The sequence below is a fragment of the Corapipo altera genome, unplaced genomic scaffold (assembly GCF_003945725.1).
Source record: "Corapipo altera isolate COAL_440 unplaced genomic scaffold, ASM394572v1 67, whole genome shotgun sequence".
Taxonomy (NCBI): Eukaryota; Metazoa; Chordata; class Aves; order Passeriformes; family Pipridae; genus Corapipo; species Corapipo altera.
Window position 1 is genome coordinate 9,016,745 of NW_020884906.1, and position 25,827 is coordinate 9,042,571.

At 39.4% G+C, this 25,827-nt stretch overlaps 2 protein-coding genes across 3 annotated transcripts in view; one reads left to right on the plus strand and one right to left on the minus strand.

The window, feature by feature from the left end:
- PI4KA (phosphatidylinositol 4-kinase alpha) overlaps positions 1-25,827 on the minus strand; it is a 56,618-nt gene that overhangs the window by 26,673 nt on the left and 4,118 nt on the right. The window contains exons 7-18 of the mRNA XM_027651875.1: positions 23,807-23,955; positions 23,190-23,255; positions 22,089-22,185; positions 21,503-21,694; positions 20,665-20,765; positions 19,809-19,938; positions 18,944-19,073; positions 18,213-18,308; positions 17,313-17,496; positions 16,495-16,598; positions 15,418-15,586; positions 12,176-12,226 (exon numbers count right to left, since the gene is read on the minus strand). Coding sequence (XP_027507676.1) covers positions 12,176-12,226; positions 15,418-15,586; positions 16,495-16,598; positions 17,313-17,496; positions 18,213-18,308; positions 18,944-19,073; positions 19,809-19,938; positions 20,665-20,765; positions 21,503-21,694; positions 22,089-22,185; positions 23,190-23,255; positions 23,807-23,955 — 1,469 coding nt within the window. The remainder of the gene's footprint in view (positions 1-12,175; positions 12,227-15,417; positions 15,587-16,494; positions 16,599-17,312; positions 17,497-18,212; positions 18,309-18,943; positions 19,074-19,808; positions 19,939-20,664; positions 20,766-21,502; positions 21,695-22,088; positions 22,186-23,189; positions 23,256-23,806; positions 23,956-25,827) is intronic.
- SERPIND1 (serpin family D member 1) lies at positions 411-9,202 on the plus strand. Of its 2 annotated transcripts, XM_027651877.1 has the most exons (6): positions 460-530; positions 1,017-1,060; positions 2,449-3,320; positions 6,942-7,215; positions 8,148-8,292; positions 8,679-9,202. In XM_027651877.1, the coding sequence occupies exons 3-6, from the start codon at positions 2,465-2,467 to the stop codon at positions 8,868-8,870; spliced, it is 1,467 nt and encodes a 488-aa protein (XP_027507678.1). In that variant the 5' UTR covers positions 460-530; positions 1,017-1,060; positions 2,449-2,464; the 3' UTR covers positions 8,871-9,202. The 2 variants fall into 2 exon arrangements, with proteins under 2 accessions (XP_027507677.1, XP_027507678.1); XM_027651876.1 differs by lacking the exon at positions 1,017-1,060 and having other exon boundaries at positions 411-530.

Consider the following 25,827-nt stretch of genomic DNA (forward strand, 5'->3'; position numbering starts at 1 on the left):
AAAGCATGAAAAAATTCCTCTATTACAGTAAAATTGATCTGAATTTAGGCTGGTGGAAAAGTTGCTTGCACGATGGAAATGTCTGCACCAATATAACACTGGCTGAAGAATCCCAACCATCACAAACACAGAGGCCTCAAACATATCTGCAGTAAGATGCTTCCCCACTCCCATTTTGGCAAAAAATAGCAGCAACTGGGCTTTTACTGTCATTAACAGTCAAGTTTATGTGTGTGCTTGACTTTGAAACTTTACACACACACACACCGATTTTTGCTCAAAGACCTTCCTCAAAAGTGAACAAGTACCTGCAAAGCCATAAAAGTAGCTCAACAAACAGCAGAGAATTCAGCAGAGATCACCAGGCAAGGGAGGGATTTTGGCTGACGAAGTAACTTTAGCAGTGTTTGGTTTAGAGAATGTTTACTTTGGGAGATACACAAAAAATCAGCGTCAAAGTTCAGATTTAAACCCTGCTGTTCCCCTTACTTGGGCTTTTCAACACATCCTTCCCCTACAGTGGCTCGAAGGTAAGCTCCATTTACCTCTTCTGTTATTTGGGGCAGCTCTGACCAAAGACATTTTCATTGCAGAGAGGGGGAATGTTTTGCCTGTGTAAGTGCAGCTGAGCAATAACTGAGCTCTGGGGAAGATGAGAATGTAAAGTTGGGAATACACACAGCAAATTGTGCTGTGCCAAAAGCAGAAAATGTTTATCAGTGGTTACTAGACAGAGGATCTATCTCAGCCCTAAGGGCTTGACTTCTGGGGGCGGGGAAAGAGTAATGGATTTATGAAGAAACAATAAGAAAAAGACTGACTTGCGATGCTCAGTCACAGTCTAAAACAATTTTAAAAGCATCTTCTGTGGATCCTTCATTTTTGCAAAACAATCACCTTAAATGGTTTTAGGATTTCAAGCTAATTAGTTTGGGGGAGAGAGTTTCAAAAAATCAAACTGTCAGCTCAGTTATGTCAGTCCTGCTACAACATGTTTGAAAATATTTTCCTTCAAGCACTGGTTTTATTCACTGATGTGCAGCTGAGTGATCAGATACAGGTATGTACACCTATATATTTTACTTCTACAGAAGAGCTCTTTGGACTATTTGCTCATTTTAAAAGTATTTTAATCAACAACTTAGTAAGATTTTTGTTTAACTGTATTCAGTGTTTTGTCCTGTATTATATTGTAAGTGTCTTTTTATGCAAAAAAGTACTACCAATAGAATTAGACTTACAACAGAATTACACTTTTTTGCATCTTTTTAAGATCACTGTAATTACTGCACCCAATAGTATGGTGAAAAGTGTCTTACATCCACTTCTTGGTACAGTGTTTTACAGCTGAGTAAGACTGATAGATTCTCTTCAAACAATATATACCTAAGATAAATCCTGATTTTAAAGGCATTTTAAAAATGAATGGTCCAATACTCGTTAGACAAAGAGACTGATTAACTTTTTCCCTTAGGAAGATGCAGGTTCTACTTAAAAGTATTCTCAAACAAAAAAAAGGGAGGGTTAGAAATCTAGAATAGGGATAACACTAAGCCAGGAGATACAAAGTTCTGAACAGGAGCTCACAGAGACTTCATATTATGACGAAAACAGAGAGCACTACAAGTTCTGCAGTGCTACACAAAACCAAAGTGAAACAAAACATAACTAACCAAACAGCAGGATGGAGCCAATCCGTGAGGAAAGCAGCAGATGAGCACAGAGCTGCAGGAAGGGTGCACACATTGAGTAACACACCCCAGTCAGACCCTGAGCAGGCCAGGACATACATTTGTGCCCAACACCTCCCCCAGTGCAGTCCCACTGATGGTATTTAGTGCAAATATATGTCTTTCTACATCCCCAAACCTCCTTTATTCTGTCAGATTTCAGCCTTGCTCTTCCAAAATACTCCCACAAAACTCCCATTTTTGTTGTAGCTACAGGATATCTGTTTTTCACATTTTTCAGTACATCTCAGCCTTTTGGTATGCTCCTGTGGGGAACTGGGACAGGAGTTCCTCCTCCTCCTCCTACCAAGCTCAAATCTTCAAACTTACCTTTACATCATATTTTCAGCACACACACTCATAACACAGTTAGTGCACATTTTAAGTGTAACAGGTTTATAAATAAAGAGTCCCATATATTTTAAGTAATGAGTTTGTCACTGCTGAAATATGCCAGGAATGACAATTTGTAAGGGAGGAGGTCAACCAATTCTTTGGCAGGCTGGAGGCATTATGTAAGCAAAACCAATTACCAGCAAAACAGATTTATCCATCTAATTAAGATCTGTTCCAATAAAAAAAAAAAAAGATGTTGAATAAGGTAACTACAGCTCTTCTGCTGTGACAGAATTCAGCATGGACCGAAAATTAGGGAATAGATAACTAAAATTACTAAAATTCAACTACCCTCTGCTCTCTCAACTGTGTTGTCTTCCAGGTTTTCATCTGCAAGAATGAAGTTCCTACTTCAACTGCTTGCATTTGCTCTCATCATAACCTCCACATTTGGTGGGATCAAGGACTTTGTTGAGCATTTTGAAAGCCTTAAAGGTGCACAGCCACATGAAAATGGGACTTATGATATGCCAAACCTACCACTGGAGTTCCACAGAGAGAACACCATCACCAATGACTTGATTCCTGAGGAGGAGGAGGAAGAGGACTATGTAGACCTCGACAAGATACTGAGTGAAGATGACTACAGTGATGTTATTGATGCTGGTCCATACATGGTTTCTGAAGTTCAGCAAGGAAATATTCTGGAATTATTCCAAGGCAAAACCAGAATCCAGCGCCTCAATATCCTCAACGCAAACTTTGGCTTCAACCTTTACCGCAGCGTGGCAGACAAGGCCAACACTTCAGACAATATCATCATGGCTCCTGTGGGTATTTCCACTGCCATGGCTATGATCTCCCTGGGTCTGAAGGCTCAAACTCAGCAGGAGGTGTTATCTGTTCTTGGCTTTCAAGAGTTCATTAATGCCAGCACCAAATACGAGCTCATGACTGTCCACAATCTCTTCCGCAAACTCACCCACCGGCTCTTCAGACGCAATTTTGGTTACACACTGAGGTCTGTCAATGATATTTACATTCAGAAGGACTTTTCTATTCTGAATGACTTCAGAAACAATATGAAAACATACTACTTTGCTGATGCCCAACCAGCTGATTTCTCAGACCCCAGCTTCATCACCAAAACCAACGAACGCATCTTGAAGCTGACCAAAGGATTAATAAAGGAAGCTCTTGTGAGTGTAAGCCCTGCAACACTGATGATGATTCTTAATTGCATTTACTTTAAAGGTAAGAATCCATTATTTCAATCTCAGTGCTGGATTTTCTCAGTATTCACTGCATATGTCATTAGAAATCCCAGACTTCAGTCTAGCCTACACCATCAAAAACCTACTGACTCCCTCATTAAGAAGAATCTCTATTATTAGCCCATTTTTGCATGTTTCTGTAGCACACTGCTATTCTAGTCATGCTCTGAAGTTAGTGGGTATTGCATACATAGAGCAAATGCTCATTACATACAAAACCTCAGAAATTCAACGAGACTAAAAAACAACATATGGATTCAAAACAGCCCCAGAAAGGATCAGCTTTGTAGGAGTCTCAGATGGGAAGGTATTAATGCATGTGTAAAGTACTAGTGACATTCAGTCCTGGCTTCATTGAAATGGTACAGGTTGATTTCAGTTAAAGCACTCAACATTTCTGAGGTTTTCAAGATTAACAGGAATGGCTACAAAGAATTTCAGCTTGAAGTATGTGTTTTATTTTTTTTATATATGATCAGAGAATGATCCTTGTCAAGAAGGGAGTGAAGAGAATAATTAAAACAGTATTCTTCTACAACTGAAAACATTCACTACATGGAATATTTCAGTTAATTCAGCAAAAAGTGTCTGCTGATATGGGTCCTACATGTATTGCTATAGGCTGAGCAGTTAAAGAGGCTGGGGTAAAGACTGTACAATATATTCTTATTATAAATTCTTATTTTCAACTTTTTTACATTTAAAGTAAGAGCCTGTTGTGAGATTTGCAACATTAATTATCTGTCTCAGGTTGAAAGTTTGTTAATTTTTCAACAAACTTTTAAAATTATATTAAATGAGCAAGAGTTGGGAGGTGCCAATGAAAGAGCAACTGAGGATAAAAAGGAAATCTGTTACTGGCTGTTTAGGGTGAAAAGCAGTTGACTTAAAACACAGGTAAAGAAAGACAGAGTAGCCCAAAAGGATAACAACATTTGCAAGCACCACACTCTTTTCCATAAGTCATAAAGGAATATATTTTTCCCTAAGTATGTTCCTGCTTCCAGGAAGCAAATGCCCAAGGGCTGTCTTACACCTGCCATCTCAGCAGGTTATAGGAGCAGCAAGTTTATGAAATGTACCTGTTCCCACTCACTTGCAAGGCACTGCTTCCTTGAATAATGCCACTTATCTCCTTAAGAGATCTGAAGCAATCAGTAGCATAAGATCCAAATTATCTCCTATTCTCAGGTACCATCTAAAAGGTATTTACTTGTATCCTTAACTACACCTCTGATGATCATACCAGACTAAAGACATGGCTTCACTGTCCATTACACCATCCTAAGAAAAGGATTATGTAAAGTGAACCAGACACATTTTTTTCCCATAATTTGGTCAAATTTGAAATACCATTTTGTCTCACACTGAAATTATTAAACACTTGCGCTACCCCAAAGTAACAAAAAATAAATAGCTGTAGTACTGGAACTCTTGAGTCATCAAGATCAAGAAGACTTTTGGTTTTTTCTTCTGCCCATGGACTCCTGTTAATTCAAATTGCCTCGGTGCCATCTGCTGAAGGCTGTAATTTCTACCCCTCAAACCAAAAAGATCAATTCTCTATTGCTGCCTCCCATTCTTTTGTCTCACGGTCTCTTGGGAATTCCATTTTGAGGGGAACTGAAGCAAGTTCTGCTCTGGGGTTTCCTGGTTTCCCCACTATTTCTTCTAGTCAAGCCAATTTTGCCCACATCTTTCCATTTACAGCACTTACACTGTTGGCACCATTGCAGACAAGCTCTGTTAAGCCCTCAGAGCCGAGAAACCTGAGTGTTCTCAGATAGAGACAGATGCTCAGTGCAAGTGATACTGAGTAAAGGGATACTTGCCATACCCAATGAAGTCTTAAGCTCTTTTTATACTAAATACCATCAAGAAACTACTGGAAATATTCCCACTGGTAAGAAGCACATTTTATTGCACAGGTGTCCAGTCTCCCTGCAACCGAGATCCATCCCCATTGTCCAGAGCTCCTAAAGACCATTTAAGAGCTTCCTATCAAGTAGGAGCTGGTTATTTCAGCCACAGCAGTTTTAGTAACTGACAAATTTTGGCAGGTCCAAAATTTTCTGCTTTTTTCTGAGATTTTACTCATGAATGCAAGAGAGGAAACAATCGAGGAGAAAACATTTGCCACCACAGATGGATCCAAAAGACATCGTGGTGGAAGACTCTAAACAGGAAGTCACAGAAGTCATAAAGTGCCAGCTGGTCTCAGCTGACCAAATGCCTCCTGCTGGGGATCAGTATTTTATACATTTGCAAAACTGAATCCAAGAAAAATGTTCCCCAGCTCCTCTCTTTTCCTAGGAGGAACTGGTTATGTCTCCCACCTCTCAGGTGCTGACAGTGCTGCTGCAGCTCCCCTGGCCCACAGCAGCTCCATGTCATTAGCCAGCAGAGCCCTGTGCCTGAGAAGTGTGAAAATTTGTTTGGAAATGGCGTAATACATTTCATACTCTGCTCCCTTCAGAATATCAACCACAGTCCCCTCACTTCTCAAACTGGTCCCCATCAGCCCGACATATGAAGAAACCATTAGAAGGAAATTGAACTTAAGGCCTTTTTTTTTTTTTTATACTTCACAGTCAATTTGGCAAAGTCAGATTAAGGGGCTCAGAATGACTTGCACTGATTAAGGTTAAATCTGTGGGCTCTCCACACAGTCACAGCCACATTCTCCCCATACTTGGTGACCTAAAATCCAGAGTTTTAACAGGAAATACCAGTAACCCTATTTCCCCTATAATCTTCTAGCTTTGTCTGCCCATTAGGAAAGAATAATGTTTATTCCAGAGCCATGGTTCTAAGAAGAGGACAACAGAACACTGCTTTAAAAAAAGGACCTTCTTTCAAACAGTCAGTAAATATCTGGGGTATCCAAATTACCTTTACATAAAAAGACTCAAATCATGATGGCAAAGCTTTCTGGGCTGCAAAATGTGTTCAACTGCATTATTTGGGCATACACCTGTCAGACTGCAGCACGTCTACAGGAATGTTTATCACATCAAACTGGGTCACCAAATTAAAAACTCAACAGGTTCTGTTAAGAGAGAAAATGAACTGGCTTGAATGGAATAATTTAAGGTAATGCCTTCAGCATATCATCTTTTAAAACATTATGCAAAACTAAAGCAGCCATTGCTTAGCTTGGTACACCAGTAACATGCTCAAAACAGGTGCCTTCAGTACTGGATTCAAGCACTGGATCTCAGCAAATACACCTGGGTCAGTTGTTCTGCAAGGGGCAAACCCTGGCAAGTATTTTGCATCTGTTACGTGTTGTAATTTCTGGGTTCCTCCTAGAGAAAAATAATACTCACCAACCTCCTTCAGCTCTCCAGCTGGTGTTTACCTGCTTTTGTAATTCAGAACACTCAATCAGACCAATGTTAACTTAGAAAGCCAGGAGTTTTGAAGTCACTTTAAAACTGCAAGTCACTTTAAAACTAATTCAGGCTTAACTAAACCCATCGATCTCCTACAGTAATTTCCAATTCATGTGACTTAAAGCTTAATGTAAACTATTATTCTGGGAATATTTTATCAAACAAGGATCTTGGGGTTTTATCTGTGTTCTGCATTGTCTTAACAGGAACTTGGGAGAATAAGTTTCCAGTGGAAATGACTATGAAGAGGAGCTTCCGCCTGAACGAGAAGCAGACAATAAAGGTGCCCATGATGCAGACTAAGGGGAACTTCCTGGCTGCTGCAGACCCCGAGCTGGACTGTGGGGTGATCCAGCTCCCGTTCGTGGGGAACATCAGCATGCTCATCGTGCTGCCACACAAACTGTCTGGCATGAAAGCCCTGGAAAAGCAGATAACACCCCAAGTGGTAGAGAAATGGCAGAAGAGCATGACAAACAGGTACCTGCTGAAAAGCACAGCTTGTTAAAGTCTTAATGTGTTTTCTTGATGAGACTGACAAGGGTAAGTAAAGCGCATAGAAGATAATATATTTTGATTAAAGATATTAAACAACCACCCCCCCCCAAATGGAGTTATTGAATTAATCAGGACCAGTGAGCTCTCAAAATTTAAATGCCGTCACAAAATCAAGGATTATGGAGGTGGAAAATTCTAATGAAGTTTCGAAATTCTTTCTGTTGAGTATTTAATGATGTAGGTTTAAAGGAAAAGCTTTTACTGACAAAGTTTACAATTAGGAGGAAAAACAGGAGTATGAAAATAACAGGTTACTGGTGCAGAATAATTTTGATCTCAGAGAAAGCAGCCTACGTTCAGTTCACCACTGAGCATTCCAACAGAGCTGTGTGTAAAGGCACAACGGACAACACAACTATGATAGGGGAAAAATCATACAGCCTGCATTGTACAAGATGACAGATTAGGTGTATCTGCCTTCAGATTTGATAAAAAGAGATGATTTGTCATCTTATTCAGGAATTCAACCTGTTTACATTGCACACAATAAGTGACAAATCTCCAGTTTAGCACTGCAGAAAATCTGACAGCTCGACATTCATTACAAGCACATCCACCCATGCACTGAACTGCTCAAAGCCAAGTATCTTACACACATTAATAATGCAAATCACCCTAAGTGAAATATCAAACTGATAAACTGACAGTTTTGAGAGGGGAATTAATTTTTTTAAGCAGTTTAAGTCACGATGCTCAAGTTTTGAAAGCAAAAGTACAGTAAACAGTCCTGCATGTTTGTGTCCTGCTTGCTGAAGACAGCAAAAAACCCAAACCACTACAGATGTGTAAAGCAAAGGAGTCATGCAAATATGTATCTGACAATGATTTTTCCTTTCTGTGTTTATTTTTACTAGAACAAGAGAAGTGGTTCTGCCTAAATTTAAGTTGGAGAGGAGTTATGGCTTGATTGGTTACCTGAGATCCATGGGAATAGAAGAACTGTTCAATGGAAAAGGCGACTACTCTGGTATATCAGATGAGAAGATCGCCATTGACAGGGTATTTACTGCTCTTCTCATTTCCTTTGTAATTAACTGTACCACCTGATAACAGGGCAACATCATCATAATATTGCACAACAAGCTAAAATAGTATTTTTTTATCATCTTTCCCGGAGGACACAGGAGGGATGTGGGTATCTCTGTACGTCCTTGTCTATCCATACAACGAGGAGCACGTTCAATCAGATGTCAAAGGCAGTAAGATTGTTGTGGTCAGTCAGGAACGGGCTTATCCATAAAACAAAAGCGCCAGGATTGCTGCTGTGTAGGTGTTACCAGCAGGATGGGGGACATGGATGGGGGGAAGGCTGTGAGCACATCATTTGAGTGTACTCAGGAGAGCATCAACTTCTCTTTTGTTTGTTTGTCTGTTTGTTGAAACAGTTCAGTCACCAAGGCACAATCACAGTGAACGAGGAGGGCACAGAGGCTGCAGCTGTCACCACTGTGGGGTTCATGCCTCTCTCTACCCAGACCCGTTTTGTTGTCGACCGCCCCTTCTTGTTCCTCATCTACGAACATCGGACCAGTTGCCTTCTGTTCATGGGCAGAGTTGCCAACCCAGCCCAATCTTAAAGCAGAGAAGGCCTCCAACACCCTCTTATCCACGGGCTGGATAATCCCACCTCAATATACCGGTATCATAAAGGAAAATTTATTGTCGTATTAGCTCATACAAAAGCCACTGGTATCAAAAGAAAATATATATTATCTGCAGGTAGTTTCACATGAATGGACTCAGAGCAGTAGGTAATTTGACTGCAGTTTGAAGTGGTTAGTGCCATGTATTGATACAAGTGTATTAATAGGAAAAAAAAAATAAATCACAAAGTAACTTACACTTTGTGTTCTACATCAGTGTATAAAATGTAATCAATAAAATATTTAGACTATCTGGATTCTTGAAATTTAGCTCTAAATTTGTGCCAGGATGCCTGTTTGTAATAAACAGGATTAAGGAAATCCTGAACACCTGACCAGTCCTAGAAACATAAGTCTCTCCTGGGCATTTTACACAATTTAACTTGAGAAAGACCAGATGTGTCTCCTCTTTCTTTTGCTTGCATCATTTAACATTCAGTGAATACACACAATGCATATCAACATTCAGGCTGACACACAGTGAACCTTAAGGACCAGGGTACCAAATAAGGGGAGACAGAAATGTCTTGGAGGAATGAAATACTAATGGATCCACTACTTTTCCCCAACTTGCATTGTTTCAATACATTCTCTGATCTTCACTGGCACAAGTGGTATTGGAATCAGGCCAACCAGGTAAGTGATACAAATATCCTCAGAATACCCTGTACAGGAAAAGCAGTCAGCAAAATGCTCTTCTCACTGGCTCAGAATCACCTAACCCTCTCTGCAAAAAAGAACCATTTAGAGCACTCACACTTGTTAAGAATTCAGATGCACTCTCCATTCTGGATTCAATGGGCAAAATCTTTCCAGTCACTGCAAACTTTCTGAATCAGTCTGGTAACAACACAAATGCTGCACAAACCCTGTTCCACAGCTGAAAATGAGAAGATTTCCCTACACTCTGCAGACCATCACCTACCTGGTACAGGGATGGAGCTGCCCTGTACATTCAAGCTGTTAAAGCCAATGAACACTCACCTCTGCACACCTTCCTTTACATGGTATTTTTTAAAAAATGTGCCTCACAGTCCAGTGAGACTATTTTTATCATTATTTGCAGATACAATACTTGATACATCCTATCAATCTAAATAAATTATAAATTTGCCTTATGTTAGCAAAAATACGCAAATTAACCTATAAACCTAAACCAGTTATTTTAATACTCTCAAAAAGGTGTTTTCCAGTTTTAAGTTTAACTTACTGATTTAATTTTGCTTTTATACACTGCCATTTGTAACTTTGCATCTACTACAATCAGTTGCTCCATACAGGAAGCTTTTTAGCATGTCAGCCAGTAAAATACTGGTATTAGATAATAAAGAGCTGATACTGAATAGGAAGTTCAAATGTTTCCCTTCCTTCCTGTCTTCTAAGTCCACCAGGTGGGGGATAATTTTCAGTATTGAAGGTGCACAACAGAAATCATTAACATTCATAGGCACATTTCACTGTTTTATCTGCATTCAAAAAGAAAAGCATATAAAAAAAAAGAAAAGCATATTCGAAAGATTAAATATTCACGCCTTAGACTGAATTAGTTTATCAATGATTGAATGAGCTGGAGCATCTGAAATACAAGTATTTTGGGGACCTAAGTAACAGGAATTATTCAAGGCAAAGAGGTCAAGCAGAAAGGCAAATCAGCTACTGCTCAAAACTCATGATCTTCATACATTGTGCAAGGAAGTCAAATATTTGCTTCAACAACCATAATGTAACCATTAACTCTTGCTTCAGATTCTGGCACTATCTGACTCCATTTAAAGGTCACATTGGTTAAGAAAAATGCAGTTATCACCAGCTATTCAGAACAAATATATCATCAATAAAAATCTGAAACAGAAAAGTACCACCATAACTGTTACATTAAGTCTCTAATGAGCACTAATGTTTCCTCAGTATGTGAGGAATGGTCCTGTTTTCACTCAAATCTGCATCACCTACAGCTGAAAAATGCTACCCACCAGAACATGTCTCTGGACACAGGGCCAGCTCACACAGAACTGAGCAGTACTGAACAACAGTGATCCAAGACAATTATAACCACATCCCTGTAAAGCCAGGAACTCTGATCACTGCTGAACCTGGGAGGAGCTTCTGTTGGAAACCGGTGAGAAGAGACAGGGGAAGGAAAGGAACAGGCCTTTGATCTTTAACCAGTGCTAATTTTGGGCCCTTCTCTCTGACAAGATTCAGTCAAGAGGTTTGTGAGGGCAGGGTATGAAATGAATTATTATTAATCTGCTTGTTAATGGACGTGCAGCATGAGCAAGCTATAAGCAGGCATTCCTACTGCAAATATGGAATACATTTTCCCCTTTTGTCCCACCAGCTGTGCAAGGAAAGTTCCACAGAATAATTCAGTTTCAGAGGGGGAAAAAGTAGCATGATGTCTTTTGTCCTTCAGTAAGTTAAAGTTTGTCTGTGGATCTTTTAGACATTATTTTTTTTTGGTAAAAGCTACAGCAATGAGGCAAACAGTCCTACTGACCTGGAAACACACATTGCATGTATCAAATTTTCTGTTGGAGATCTAGCATAGTTGCACACCAATTTTTTTCCTCAATAAGTAGTTACACTTTGTTAAAAAAAATGTTTTTCCCTCAGAAAAAGTTGTCAACCAAGACCAAATAGATATACTTCTGAATAAATGACTCTGAAAGGGACATAGTGCCCTTGCATGTTTCCTAAAATACTTTCACAGTGTGACAGTCAAATCTCATTTCAGAAGACACAGAACATTTTCTCCCTCCTTTATCAATGATTTTTTTTTTCCCTTTTAAGAAGCAGAATTCACTGTGCTGCCAAACTAAGATTTACTTTTAACTCTGTTTCTATTAACTTTTGTTTTTCATTTCTCCTCAGACCACAGATATGTGCTGTTCATTAAACTGCAGGCCAAACACTATTCAGAGTAATATTCCCTGTGGTATTATTTAGCTCATGAAACTCTTGAATTCATAGCTTGAAACAATCTAACCCTGAATCACAAAAGATTAATTATTTTTAAGAGATTTGTCTTTGTTATTTAAGAGATTTGTCATTATTAAACAAAGTATCTCCCCCCTTAGAGCAAGAAGTACTATTTTACAGTGCTACTGCACTTCTCTTGGATGCTGACTTCTGCACTAGCTGTCAGTCAAACCATGAGACCACGAAACAGGACCAATATTTGATAAAATGTGAGAAAAATCATTCTGCTTGCAACAACCCAACTGTTGGCTACTCACCACAGCAATGACAGGAATAAGCACACCCAGATTCCCTGCACTGCTGGAGGCCTGGAAAAGAAAAAGGAAATTATCAAAACATCTACAGAAGCGTTTCCACAATACTTGCTTACAGAGGTATTTCAAACATCAAACATTTCCTTCTCCCCGTGCAAATGCAAACACACATTGCCAATCCCAGCTCTGCATCCTGCAAAGGGTTGTGCACGAGGCAGCAAAGAGAGACCTCACAAAGTCCATGGGACTGAACATACCCTGCATCTTTTAACAAAGCTTTTCAGATGGGTCCTCATGGACTGCTGAAGGGATTTTTTTACCCTGTAAGCACAGGGTTGTCAGTGTTGGGAAGTTCAGATACTGTGCTTTGAGATAAAGACAGAAATTTTCATTGATACCATGTCTACTCTGACATCCAGTAACTCCTAGAAGAACGTTCACATTAAATGAGTGGCCACAAACGAGTGTCAAATGTTTACTAAAAGTTTCATTTTACTATCAAAATGTGGCCAAAAATAACAAGTCTGTAAAAAGACACCATTTTCAAAAATTTATTTAAGCAGGAAGAGCAGCTTTTTCCATTGAAATATAACAAGCATAAGGGAGATATGTATTTCCTTTGACATTTAAGGACTTTTTAAACTGCACACTACACAAGTGTGTTTGCTCTTGGCCAGTGTTTAAGAACTGAAAACAGTGCACACAGCACATCAGCTCCCACCTCAGGCAAACAGGAGACATCACATCTCCTCTCTGAAGTCTTTCCTGACCTCACATATCCCTCAACACTGGATTTAGGAGGGAGGGAACCCTCCAGCTTCCTCCTTACAAGGAGAGACCAGGTGCAGGGACTGCTGGCCTCACAGGGAGGAGGAGAGGAAGAAATGCTAACAGGGCACAGCTTTGCATGAAGTGGAGCAAACCAAAAGGAAACAATAAAAGAAATAAAAGAAAGAGGAGAGGGAGAAGCTAAGCCAAATACTCTTCAGATGAAACAATAATGACACGACCCAACCAAAACACACTTCATTTATCTTTCCTGGAGAGTGAGGACAAAGCAAAGCAAGAGGTGGGTCCTAAAATATTTTTGAAGGGAATAAAATAACAGCATTCAAGACACTCTAAGGGGTAGGAACAACTAGAAAAAGTCACTGCTAGCACTTCTGTTACAAAAAATGGAATGTCAGCCTCTTTATGATAATATATGGCACTGAGGAGGAAGAAGATGCAATGACTTCCATCCCTGGGCATACTCAGGGGACATTGGTGTCAACTATCAGCAAAATAAAAAACAAAAAGCTATCTTTCTTCCCCTCACAGAAGCCACTTTTGCATGGTTGAAAATAGAACAAATAAGTCACTGGAGCATTTTAACAATTATGGAGCAAACTTAAGTATGCTGAGAAGCAGAGACACAGGCAAACTACTGAAATAAAAATTGCTTTGGTTGGGGAGCACAGCACGTGCAGTGCTTTACCAACTTCATCTCTTCCTGCAAATGAAGTATCCCAGGCTCCAGAATGCCTTTGGTAAGTTTTAATCTGCACTGAGAAGAGTGTTCCCTAGTGAGAACTGCTGTCAGTACCCTCAACTAAAGAAACACTGCCTCCTAGCTCAATCCAGCACACATTTCTCCAGTTGCAGGCAGCTTTAAGTTGGTGCAGCAGTTTGCCTCCCATAGTAATTCCACAACTGAAAACAGTGGGAAAATATCCCAGAAAGGAGGAGAGTGGAAACTAATTTATAACTGTCATTTTAGAGCAATGTTTACAGTATGTTTTTCACAATTTCAGCTCAGTCATCTGTGGTTAAAAGAATCCATGAAACCCGTGGAGAGGAATTTTCTACCCTAGACTTCATGAAAAGCAGATTCTAGACATGTCCTAGTTCCCTTTTAAGAGAAGGGTTGGCATTCCTGATTGAATGCAGTCTGTCTTCAAGGCAAAGAGACTCATGTCAGAGGGATTTACCATCCATAAAGAATTTAATACTATTTAAATGCAGCATGCACAAGGGAGGGAGAAAAAGGCTGAAAAGAAAAAAACCATATTGTTCCCCTCACTGCTAGGAAAACATGGCTATTTCAAAAGGAAGTGTTACCTCTCTGCCCTAAAAAGGAAGGAACAGCTCTCAAACTGCACCTCTGAGACAGCCTTAACTCTCCACTACGCACACATTTGAATTATTAAAACATAACAGCCTAGTTTTTCTGTATAAAATCACTATCAAACACTGAGGTTTTATTAGTCATCCTAAGTCAGTGCAGTCAGCATTTGAACACTAAGAAGGAACATAACCCGAGGAAGGCTCTGATTTTTTGAGTAGGAAGCAGCAAAAAAGTCTTGACAAAAGAGCAGAGAATTCTGAGTGAATAAAGTAACTGCACATAAACTGCTCCTGCAGAAATTCAGTTAGCATTTGAAGACATTCCTCTTCTAAACCTTCTCAAACCCTTTTCAAGGCCAGTATGTGTTAAATTTTACAAATCCCAATTGAAGAGTGCATATAAACAGAACTCCAAAGCAAAACCACTCAAATATGCTCTTCTGCAAGTGTTCCTACCACACAAATTATCTAAGAGACAAGTCTCATGTCTCATCTGTCTTAGGCAAGCTTTCTGAATAAACCTGCTCTCTAAATAAAGCACCTCTAAAAATCAGAGATTTCTATTAAATCTATAATTTTCACTGCACTATTTTCATTATAAGCCTAGACAGAGTCTGCATAAACTTGGATGTTGGGGGAAAAAAAAAATCAAGATGCATCCACTTGTAAGGGCAATTTCGGATGGATGAGGATGACAAATCGACTGCTTCAGGCTGCAGGTTTGCCCAGATAACTTCCTGAGGTTCCTTCCAACCCCAGTTTTCGTATGATCCTATCACACTAATATTAGAAGTAGAATTCTGTCCCATCTAAAGACACTCATGGCCTTGGTAAGAGATGTACAGTACTCAGCATTCCATATTTCTTTTGGCAGCTCTGCCTCTGACACTGCAGTTCACCCACCCTCAGCTGAATGGCAGCTGCCCCCTGCTTTATCTGGGATACCACACACGGATCAGTCAGGTGTCTGGAAAGCATTCCAGACCTGCACTCCATGACCAGAACACATCCTCAGGCTCAGCAGAGTGTGGGTTTCTCCTGTGAGGGTGTGGGTTTGGTTATCAACCACCCAGCAGTTCAGTGGTGCCATCCCCATAAATGCACAGCTGCACACAACTGAAAACCAGTGCATTCCTGACCTTCAGTGCTGGTCCTTTTTCACTTGCTCTCTCACTGGCTCTCTTTCCTTCCAGCCCAAGCTGAACAAACAGCTCCAGCAAGTTCATCAGCAGCTCATCTACAAGGTGTTCTCCCTGGATGTTGGCAGCGATGTTGGCCAGGGCGTTGATGACGGCCAAGGAGCAGTGCCTGAGGACAAAGGACAGTTATGAACAAGCCATCCCTTTGTTTAATATTCTCACTGCTTTCTTCATAACACTCACAGTAACTCTTGGTAATAAGGCTGCTGACATTTTTTTCACTCAGGTTTTTTTCAGGGGGTTGTTTTATGTTTTTATGGACAGCACAGCACTTTATTGATAATTGAAACAGAACCGGTACTTAAGTGAAAAACTTTGTCAGTTGTCTGGAGGACATTTCATTAATGATGCCACCACAGCCAAAAGTACTTTCCTGCAGCAGACAAAAAGCAGCCAAGGGCTGTGTTTCTGGTTTGGGAAAGTCTTGAGCTGAAGAATCAGAACCTCTATCAGTTGTTAAAGCTGAGACTGCATTGGCTCAGGCAGCCTGTTAAAATGTACTGACAGGAACGATCCTCTCAGGTACTCACATACTGCCTTCAAAGATATCCAGACTCCCAACAGAGTCAATGATAATCTTAAATTGTAGCAGGGACAACAATGCATAATTTACATGCAAAGAATTAAATTGTTAATGGTTTGCATTTAATCCCTGATAAGTACTGGGACCACAGTAACAACAAGACAGAGCACTCTTAGCTTTTCTAGGCTAAGAGATTAATTACTGTACTTCCAGATAACATAAGTCATCAATGTCATTTATCAGTTACAAACATTGACTCCTTACAGAGGACAAAGTAATCAATACTACCTGTAGTGAAAAGCATTTTCAGGAAACTCTACATTATGAAGGGCTACTATGTTTAAACCAATGTGTTTATTTTTAACATCAAAGAAGAAAGAACAATATTATTTACAACCCTGTCATAAAACTTGAAAAAAGTTAAAATGCCTGATGGAGTACAAAGGATATTTGACATGGTATTTATATATTTAAGGGACACAGCTGAGTGTTACCTGTATCCATGATCCTTATAGTCCTTTGTGGCAGAGTAAACAACTGAGCTTGCTTTAACACTGATTTGCTGAAATAGATTCCACACCTCCTGGTAAATGTATTGCTGCAAAAAAACAAACCCAAAGCACTAAGTAAAGCTTATTGAACACAACCTCTCCAAAGAACAACCCTGTAAAATACACTAAGTGCTACCAAGTTCTTCAGACAGGTGTGTGAGCAATGGGTTCAGCTTCCATACAGAAACACTGCAAGTGCATTCGTCAGTGTTTTTAATTAATAAATCTTGTAAAAGTTGAGTAAGTTCTTTAACTCTGCCTTCCTAATGGAAAACTTTTTTTCAGGCTTCTGTGTCCTGGCAATTAATTGCTTGTTTAGAGGCACAAATAACATTTGGAAAATGTCAGTTAATCTTTGTATGACTGAAGAAGACAACCTTCTATACTTTTAGATGTACAGACTTACAAGACTTTGAAACTTAATTACTTATATGAAAAAAGATACTGTGCACCTATTTGGGACATAGTTTAAGTATAAAAACTTCATAATAACTTTTGAAAACATTGAATTTGGTTTTTATGGTCTGCTTTTTTTAAAAAAGTTTGTATTATTTTCTGTGAGGACTCATCTTCTTTATAGGAACAGCATTTTACACATTATAGCTTTTCTGATGTCATAAAAACTGTACAAGTGCCTACCTGTGGTGAAGAAAAGAAAAACCTTAAGTAACTTTTGCAAATGCAGTTTCTAAAACACATTTCCTTATAACTAAAGGAAAGGGATCATGAACTGGCAGAGTCTTGGCCAGTTCTTTCCTTACATTTCCAGTGATGACCAAGCAGCCAAGCTGATCAATGATGAGAACATCAAGATGAGAAGGTGGCTGGCAAAACTTCTGCTGTAAGATCTGCAGGATGGGTTCCATCATTTTTGGGGTGTCCCTCAGTGCCACTGCAATGTGCCCCAGAGCACGAATTGTGTGGTCAGGAATCAAATGAGCTTCCCTGTCACAAAAAAAAAACAAAGAAAAACCCCCAACATGATACATGTAACTGTTTGACAGTTAAAAGATCTCTGAGCATGGTTACATTTCTTGTAAGGAACAGTTCATATACTAAACATCACTAACAGCTTTAATACTGCCACTCTATACCAATACATTAATGTTGCTGCACATGTTTGGTTTTCAAAATAAAAAATAACAACCTCTCAAACTCACTGTTGAAGAAATCCACACTAATCCATGAACAAATTGATCTAGAAACAACTGTGAAAAAAGGTAAAAATGCTGGGCAAGATATTACAACCTGACAGTCAGACCAGCTACTGTGGAATATCTCCTTGGAGGTTTCTTGCTTTGTGGGTCTCTTAACAGTGAAGGAAGTCAAATGTCACAAATGACAAGATGTATCTAGCTAAAAAAGACAGCTGAAGCTTAAAGGATACAGTAGAGAGAGAGTATCATTCAACTGAGGACTCAAAATTGGCTAATATTCACCAAAGATTTGCTGATTCAATCAGGTAAAAATGGATCCATCTCTCTCAGTATGAAAATAGGGGCTCAGCTCTGCAAAGACTTGGCATGGGACAATTCTGACCCTACATAAAAGCTCATTGATCTGAGACACTTAACTAAAATAATGTTGCCAGTACTTGTATCTTAGAATAAGCTTCAGGTCCATTGAATGAAGGAAAACTTGGTTTGATGACGACAACTCACTTATCACTCTCCTGAGAGATGTACAGACGGTTGGACAAACTGGCAAGAAAGGCCTCCACAATCACGGAATCGATAGTCAAGCCAGCTTTCAAACACCTGAGTAAGAATGGACAAAAAGAATAATGCATCAGTTAAACAGATCAGGTTTTACTACTGTAAATGCATGCCAGGTATAAGGGAAGAAAGCTTATACTGAAGTATGAGAACCGACTGCCTGAGAATGCTGCAGATGTATTTTAAATAATTAGCAGAGTTTCTACCTGTGCTTTCTCCAGCAACAATAAAGACAGGAATATGCAGTAAGGTAAATTCAGAGTCCAGTGCTTTGAAACTTTAATTCCTTGTCTCTAGTTATCAACTATTTGTTTTCCCTCCAGCCCTCTGTAGCTAAAGGGAAAGTCTAAAAGGGAAGAATAAGCCCTACACTGCCCACATGAGTGTGTAACAATCCTTCTGTTACAGGAGGCTCAATGTGATAATCTAAGCAGAAAACAAAAACTCTGCTGAATATCAAAATGGTGACTAGCCTGAGTTACAGATGTGGGAAGCAAAACAGTAAGACTGAATTATTATTTTACAATTAGGATACAGAGAGAACCAAGAGATGAACAAAGGAAAATGAAGTCACACTCAAGTCACAAAGACTTTACAGCAGCACAGAGCATTGACTCAATACTTTTCTGCCAGGGAAGCAGCACCTGTGCCCCAGCAGGTGCCAGACTCTCTCTCACCTGCAGATGTTGTCTATGGCAATGTCACGCAGCTGCTCGTACATGGATGGTTGACTTTTCTTGCCAGGCATCACGTTCAGAGTGGACTCTGAGTGCTCGTTGGTGACACTGATCTTGATGTCATTGCCACCTACTGAGAACAGGGAGTGTGGAAATCAACACCATTTGATGGGCTCTGCAAGACATTACTGCATTTAACTACTCCTAAATAATTATTCCTAAATTTAGTCAGTTACTACTTTACCTGCTCTGCTTTAGCATCAGGATACTGCTCCTGCATTAGCAATTCAAATTGAACATTTTTGTTTTGGAAATCATAACTTGATATTAACATTTAAAAACAACAATAAAAACCTGCCAAGTGCCACGATGATCACGTGGCAGGAGCACAGGACGTGTGTGGGGAGTCTGAGGAACGTGACCTTGTTCAGCTTTGGACAGACCCAGTGGCTCCCTCCCAAATGACAAAGTAGGTTACTGAGCAGACAGAAGCAGGCTTTGTACAAGAATGAGACACAACAGCCACAAATTGAAACAAGGGAGGTTCCAACTGGACTTGTGATTTTTTTCCCTATAATTCTGCATTAGTTCCAGCTGCAGCATCTCACTCAGACAGAAGTGTTTGGTTTCAGCACAAGAGACAGAGCAATATCACTGCTGGGATAAATGTAGTTCTACCTATGCTGTTTGCCCCTAAATACACTTCTACCAGATTGTTATTTGCATTCCTCCTCTCCACCTCCAAAAAAAAAAAAAAGCAGAAATCCATCTCGATTTAAATCTACAGCTGCATCACCACAAAATATCTGAAAGCATCAAAAAGTTGGAAAACAATCACTTTGGAGCATAGCCTTTTTTCCTTTACCTGTGTGATACTGGCTGTGATATTTGTAGAGTTTCACAAGCACTGGGGAAGGTATCACAAGAAAGTCTCTCAAGGATGGATTGACAGAATGAACCACAACAGGGAACCTCTCACACAAACGACCTAGACCCTAAAAAGGAAAAATAAAACCAACAAAACATAGCTTTACAATAAAGCAGCACAATTTTTATCTGAACTGTAAGCTTGCAGCTTCAGCTCAATACAAAAAAAACCCCCAAAAAACCAAACTCTAAAAAGTTCTGAGGGATTCAAGTTTTAATGGAAGATTTAGACATTTGAAGCCTCTAACTCTTTTAGGTTATTCTAGAGTGTGTCAGAGGCCATCAAGCCTTGGAGCTCTCTTCCTGAGTGTTTTCACAGGAATTATGTGAAATGAACTACACTCTCAAAAAAAAAAAAAATGTTACTGGGCAAGTTCCAATACTTAGGGAATCCTGATAACTTATTATGTGGTGGAAAATACCACATTTGTAAGACTATGAATAAGTGTCCAATGAGAAGACATAAAAATTAGAACAATAAAGTCTTAGTCTAAAACCTCAGTGACCTGCCAGTCCCAGTAATTTTAAGTGTTTATATAATGGGCTAAGAAACTAAATATTTCAGAAATTCAATACTTGTTAAAAAACCCCTCATGAATATTATTCTTTGAGAAGTAGTTGAGCTAAGAAAATTCTAAAAGCAGTTCCTAGTTTCCACACCAGACCCCTAAAATCCAAATGTAGAACACACAGATGGAAATACAAATAGCAGACAAAAAGTGTTCTAGCAACCTGCAAAACTCCCCAAACTCTCACTCACTGTTACAGTAATGTCAAACACTGTAAAGACAGACCTGCAAACAGCAAATTAGCAGTGGCAAGTGAGCAATGATGACTTTGCTTGAGGTCTTTGACTGCAGCTTCTCTGATAACTTGATGCACAGGTTTTCAGCACCTTAAATGAAAAATCCAACAGAGAAATTTATCTCACCAGATTTGTTATTAGCCACACACCACCCAATTCTTACTGGAATTTCTAAAATACTTCAGAGAATTTATAAGCTTTACTCTCCTTATGCTACAATTCCTCAAAAAGATTTAGTGCTGCTTCCACAAAAACAGTTTTGGAAACAGTATCTGTAGCAAAAAGCTCTGTCAAACACTGTGACTGGAAGAATGACAGTTCTTAAAGATGATTTTGAGTGTTAGTTCACACTGGACAGAAAACAAGTATTACGAAGTCCAAAGGAAAAAAAATCCTTCACTTTCAGGGGATGGATAAGATTTATACAGCAAGAAAGAAAAAGAGAGGAAAAATGAGAAAGAGCTTCCCAGTCCTGCTAGCATCGAAGAAAAAACATGTCCTTTAAAAGAATCACTGAGAAATATTTAAGACATTAAAAGCAATAACTAAAACAGAAACTAGAAAATAAGCAGCTGTATATAATTCAGCAATTATACCATCTCCTCTAGATAAGCCAATAGAAAGTTTCTGTTTCCATTTCTATGAGATGTTGAACTATCCAACCAATTAATCTCACAACCCTTTGGTGGAGGTTTTACTCTTGTATTCTAATAGCAAAAAGTATTCCCTTCATTTTATATTTTTCCAAGCACCATCTCCTCTATCAGTATCCCTACAACCTAGAACACAACAGACAGACACTGCAGAGACCGAGGAGCATTTTTTACTTTGCTCATCTTTCACAGCCCACACCATGAGATCCACACAGGCAGCGTTGGCCTGGCAGCGCAGCTTCAGAGGGCTCAGCTCGTTGTGCAGCCGATCCACGTCGTGGAGGATCTTCTGCAGTTCTGACTGGCTGCTGTTGAACTGCTCCAGCACAAAATCATGCACTTCCTTCACAAAAGAGTTGGGAAGGTCTAAAGAGAGAAAAGGAAACAATGTCATACTGGAAGGACGGAAGCGACTGTGTCGGAACAACAGCATATGTACAATTCATTGCTGCATTATAAATTAATGATTTAATCAAATTTATGTCCTCTCTAAAAGGTAAATTTCATAGCAAAGTCCATCAGTGAGCAGATAATCCAGATGCCATCTACTAAGCTTTTTAATGGTGCTCAAAACATTTTTTTCTATTTCCATAGCACCTTTTTTATATAGAAACATGTCAAATACAAATTCGACACCATATGTAGAGTTCCCAGGAAATGCAAACCCACAGTGTTCCAGCACTCAATACAAAGCAGACAATGCTTGGGATCTCAAACATAATGAAGGATAAATTAATAAAAAATAGTATAAATACTATACCTTTCATATAGTATAACGTGTCTCTCAGCATTTTAAACTGAGCAAGATAAAGGGGGTCACTGAATGCTTTGTAGTAGAGATCTGTACTAGCACCCGTCTGAAAGAGAAAAGAAGCAACCTCATAGATTCAAAATGAAGTATTTTCCATCACATGGATAAATAAACCTCATTGCAGTCACACAATCTTTCCTCCACAATGTAAACAAGCACATAAAACAGGTACATGAGGTAACCTCGTGACTTTTCCCCCTCTACTTTTAACAAAAGAAAAAGTACAGCCATTCTGGGCATTAAATAAGATCCAGTCACTCTTGATTTGAAGAGCACACACCTGTTCTCTCCAACAGTGTAGAAAACAGGCTTAAAAAAGGGGGGGATTCAAACCTCTCATTTCATTGAGACAGCAAAGAGAGAAAATGAAGTTGTCCCCACTTAGGTCTACAGTTCAAATACAGCAGTTCTCAAAGGAAGGCTGGAGAGCACAGCAAAGTCATTTCTGCACACAGCTGAGCACACACCCCTTCCAACACAGCCTTCTGCCCTGAGGGGGTGAGGTGAACTCCAGAAAATGTGGTGGAGGCTGTGACAGAACTGTGCCCAGAGAAGGGGAGAACAAGGACCCACAGAACCAAGCAGGGCACCTCTGCAAGTAAAGGCCTGCAAACTGTAACACTTGTGAACTTGTTAGGAATGACACCTCAAAGAGCAGCAGTGATTTTCAAGCTAGAAAAAGAAAACAACACATTTTATCTACGTGAAAAAAAGACACTGTTACTGCAATACAAAATAAAGATCTCAGTCTACAGTAAACCAGTTTTGGGCAACCAATGCTGTAATTTATCAGGACAAGAGAACTAAAGTAAGAATAATAACTATTTCCTCCTATGTCAGTGACAAACATTACTCCTTCACTCCTTCCTCCATTTTTACACTGTCCAAAGCCAGATTTAAACCAGTGAACAAACTGTTCAAAAAGGAAATTAGTATAATTTTGCAAAGAGAAGGCATACCTTACACAGGTAAAAGACTAATTTTCCAAGATTTATGGCAAAAGAAACAAAGAAGCATTCAGGTAATTCAAAAAGGAATTTAAAAGCATACCTCTGCAACTTCAGCTATAACTGCATCCAAGGTCTTCAGAAGAGAATCCCCAACGATCTGTTTTACCTATGAAGAGAAAAAAAACCAACCAAAAAAAGAATGTTTCCTGCTGGTGACTCTAGAGAATACAATTTTGTCCCTGCAGAGAGCACGAGTCACTTCACTGCAAAGTGTCAGATGAAATTAAGGCTGCAACAAGAATATTTGAGCCTCTCTGTGCTGTTCCAAAACAGCTGGTGCAGGAAGCAGACAGGGCTGCAGGCTGCAAACAGCCACTTGCATGAATTCCCAGCATCTAGAAAAGGGTCTCGTTCTCACAGCAAAAACCAGTTATGTAAGTTACCTCAAAACAAGGGCTCTGCAAGACTCAAGCAGGAAGCAGCTGACATAAACTTATCTGATTTTCCGAATTCTTCACAGTTTATATGAGGGTTTTTAGGAATGCTATTGAAGCATGACACGAAATGCCATAAAAATAACATTACACAAAGCTTGAGAGACACAAAGACTGTCATTTTATTTGCAACTCTAAAAGCTTAAACTTACCCTGCATCTATTTCTAGCACAGATATCTGGAATGCAACCTCACTGAGCCGTCACAGGGACCCACCACGTACCATGTTCAGCAGCTGTCGGAGCATCTCCAGTGGGATGTTAAACTCTTTATTGTTAATACCATTGAAGAGAGGAGACACTGAAAAGCTGGAGCTGATTGTAGAGAAGTAATAATCAGGATCCAGTGCACTCCCATCAGGAAGATATGAACCTGATCAGAAGTAAATAAAGAAAATACAAGTTTGAGGAGGGAAAGGATAGTAACTTTGTTTAATGGTAACGTTTGGTCACTACTGAAGAGTTATTTCCAACACAGGTACAGTCTTTAACTTGCAAGTTATTCAGAGGTGCATTTCAGCTCATCTAGTGGTGAATCAAGACACAAAACTGTGATGAAAAAACACATTTGTTCACTAGAAGTTTACCACCACAATGGAAGAATTTATTTCAAAATGACTTGTTGTCAGAGACACTTCTGATGAGAAGCCTTCCCATGCTACTGACTTGCATTTACCCGAAAACATTTGTAAATGTCTTCTAATTCAAAAGCACAGAAATGCAAAGAACAGGTTAAGTCAAAACTGTCTTGTAAGGTTTCCCCCTGTATTAGGTCAAATGAAGACAAAGAACAGCTTTGATCTTAGAATAGACACCAATTCACTGGTGCAATCTGAAAGCAAAGAGAATCAAATTATTTTTCGGGTTCAAGTACTCTACTAAACAAACAACTTGCTCAGCAAACTGCTCTCAGCTCTGTTTCCACTTGAGAAATTATATTTCTGCCTTTCTGAAGTGCTCAGCTGGTTGTGCTGGAGTCATGTTCTTGTGATTAACAGGCTTTCAAGCAAGATCATTTATTGACCACAACAACAAAAAAGTCTTCAGTCATTTCTTTTCTAAACCATTAGCCTTGGCCAGAATAAAACCAAGGTCACTGCTCGTCTTCTTCAGAAAGCAAGACTATCACAAACTACATCATCAGAAATAATACAAGGGCTGCCTGTAGCTGAAATATCTGGTAAAAGTTAGTACTGAAAATAAAATCCTAATTAGAAAAACCATAACACTGTTAGAGAGACAATGAAAATGATTCCTAACTCTGTACAAAGTTGTCCACTACTCACCTATAGGTTTAATTAAGATTATTTTTGTTCTACCACTATAGCCTCTCTCTAACCTGCAGCTTTTTTTCTGTTTGTTTGTTTTTTTTAACTCAAACCACAAAGACCATAAGATTGAAGAAGAATAGGTTGGTTCAGTAGGGTAGACAGAAGGTCTACTTGGCAATTTAAGAACGATACTTTAATTATCTTCCAATCTCATAATATGAATAAGGAAAACAGATGCCTCTAGAAATAGCAACGTGAAGGAAAAAGTGAAGCAATGTGGAAGAAGTTAATTTAAACCAGGGCTTGAGGGAGGAGAATGGCCCAGAAACAGATGAAATCCAAACTGTTAAAAACCTCGAAGGGCCAGACAAAACCAGAGACACCAAAGCACCCCAGATGCAGAGCCAGTCCTCCACTTGATTCAGGAAAGATAGTTTATTTTTGAGCCCTGCTTTGACTTAGAACTCACAGCTACAGCTCTACTGAAACTCAGGGGTTAAGGGTTTATGTATTAATTCATAAAACTTGTTCCTGTTTCTGCCTTTTGTGACACAGTAATTAGTACACATTAGTGAACACTCTACTGGGTCTTACACAATGACCCACATCAGGCTTACTTCAAATGGAGCAGTTGGTTTGGATTTATACAATGTGCCACAAAGGCTTCAAAATTCCAGACCCTAATCCAACAATTCAGCTGCCCAGTGAAGCACAATATTAACACTTATTCCTCAAAGTTACTCAGCCTAATCTCCCAAAATATTTTTGGCCTAGTTGAATTAAGCTCTTCAGTACCAGGCACTGCCTGGCAGTAAGGGAATCATGTCTCAAAACCCTCCAGAAACAACTGAGCCTGGAAACTACTGGTGTTAATAAGTACTTCCTACTGTCTTTAAAGTACAATTTTTTTTTCACAATCCTAGCAGGCACATGCCACAGAATTGCTGTAAGAATTCTGGAGAGCAGAGAAAGGG

Coding starts and splice junctions, on each gene's coding strand:
- SERPIND1 (XM_027651876.1), top strand. CDS start 2,465: ATGAAGTTCCTACTTCAACTGCTTGCATTTGCTCTCATCATAACCTCC. Junction 3,321..6,941: donor TAATTGCATTTACTTTAAAG/GTAAGAATCCAT, acceptor TTGTCTTAACAG/GAACTTGGGAGAATAAGTTT. Junction 7,216..8,147: donor CAGAAGAGCATGACAAACAG/GTACCTGCTGAA, acceptor TATTTTTACTAG/AACAAGAGAAGTGGTTCTGC.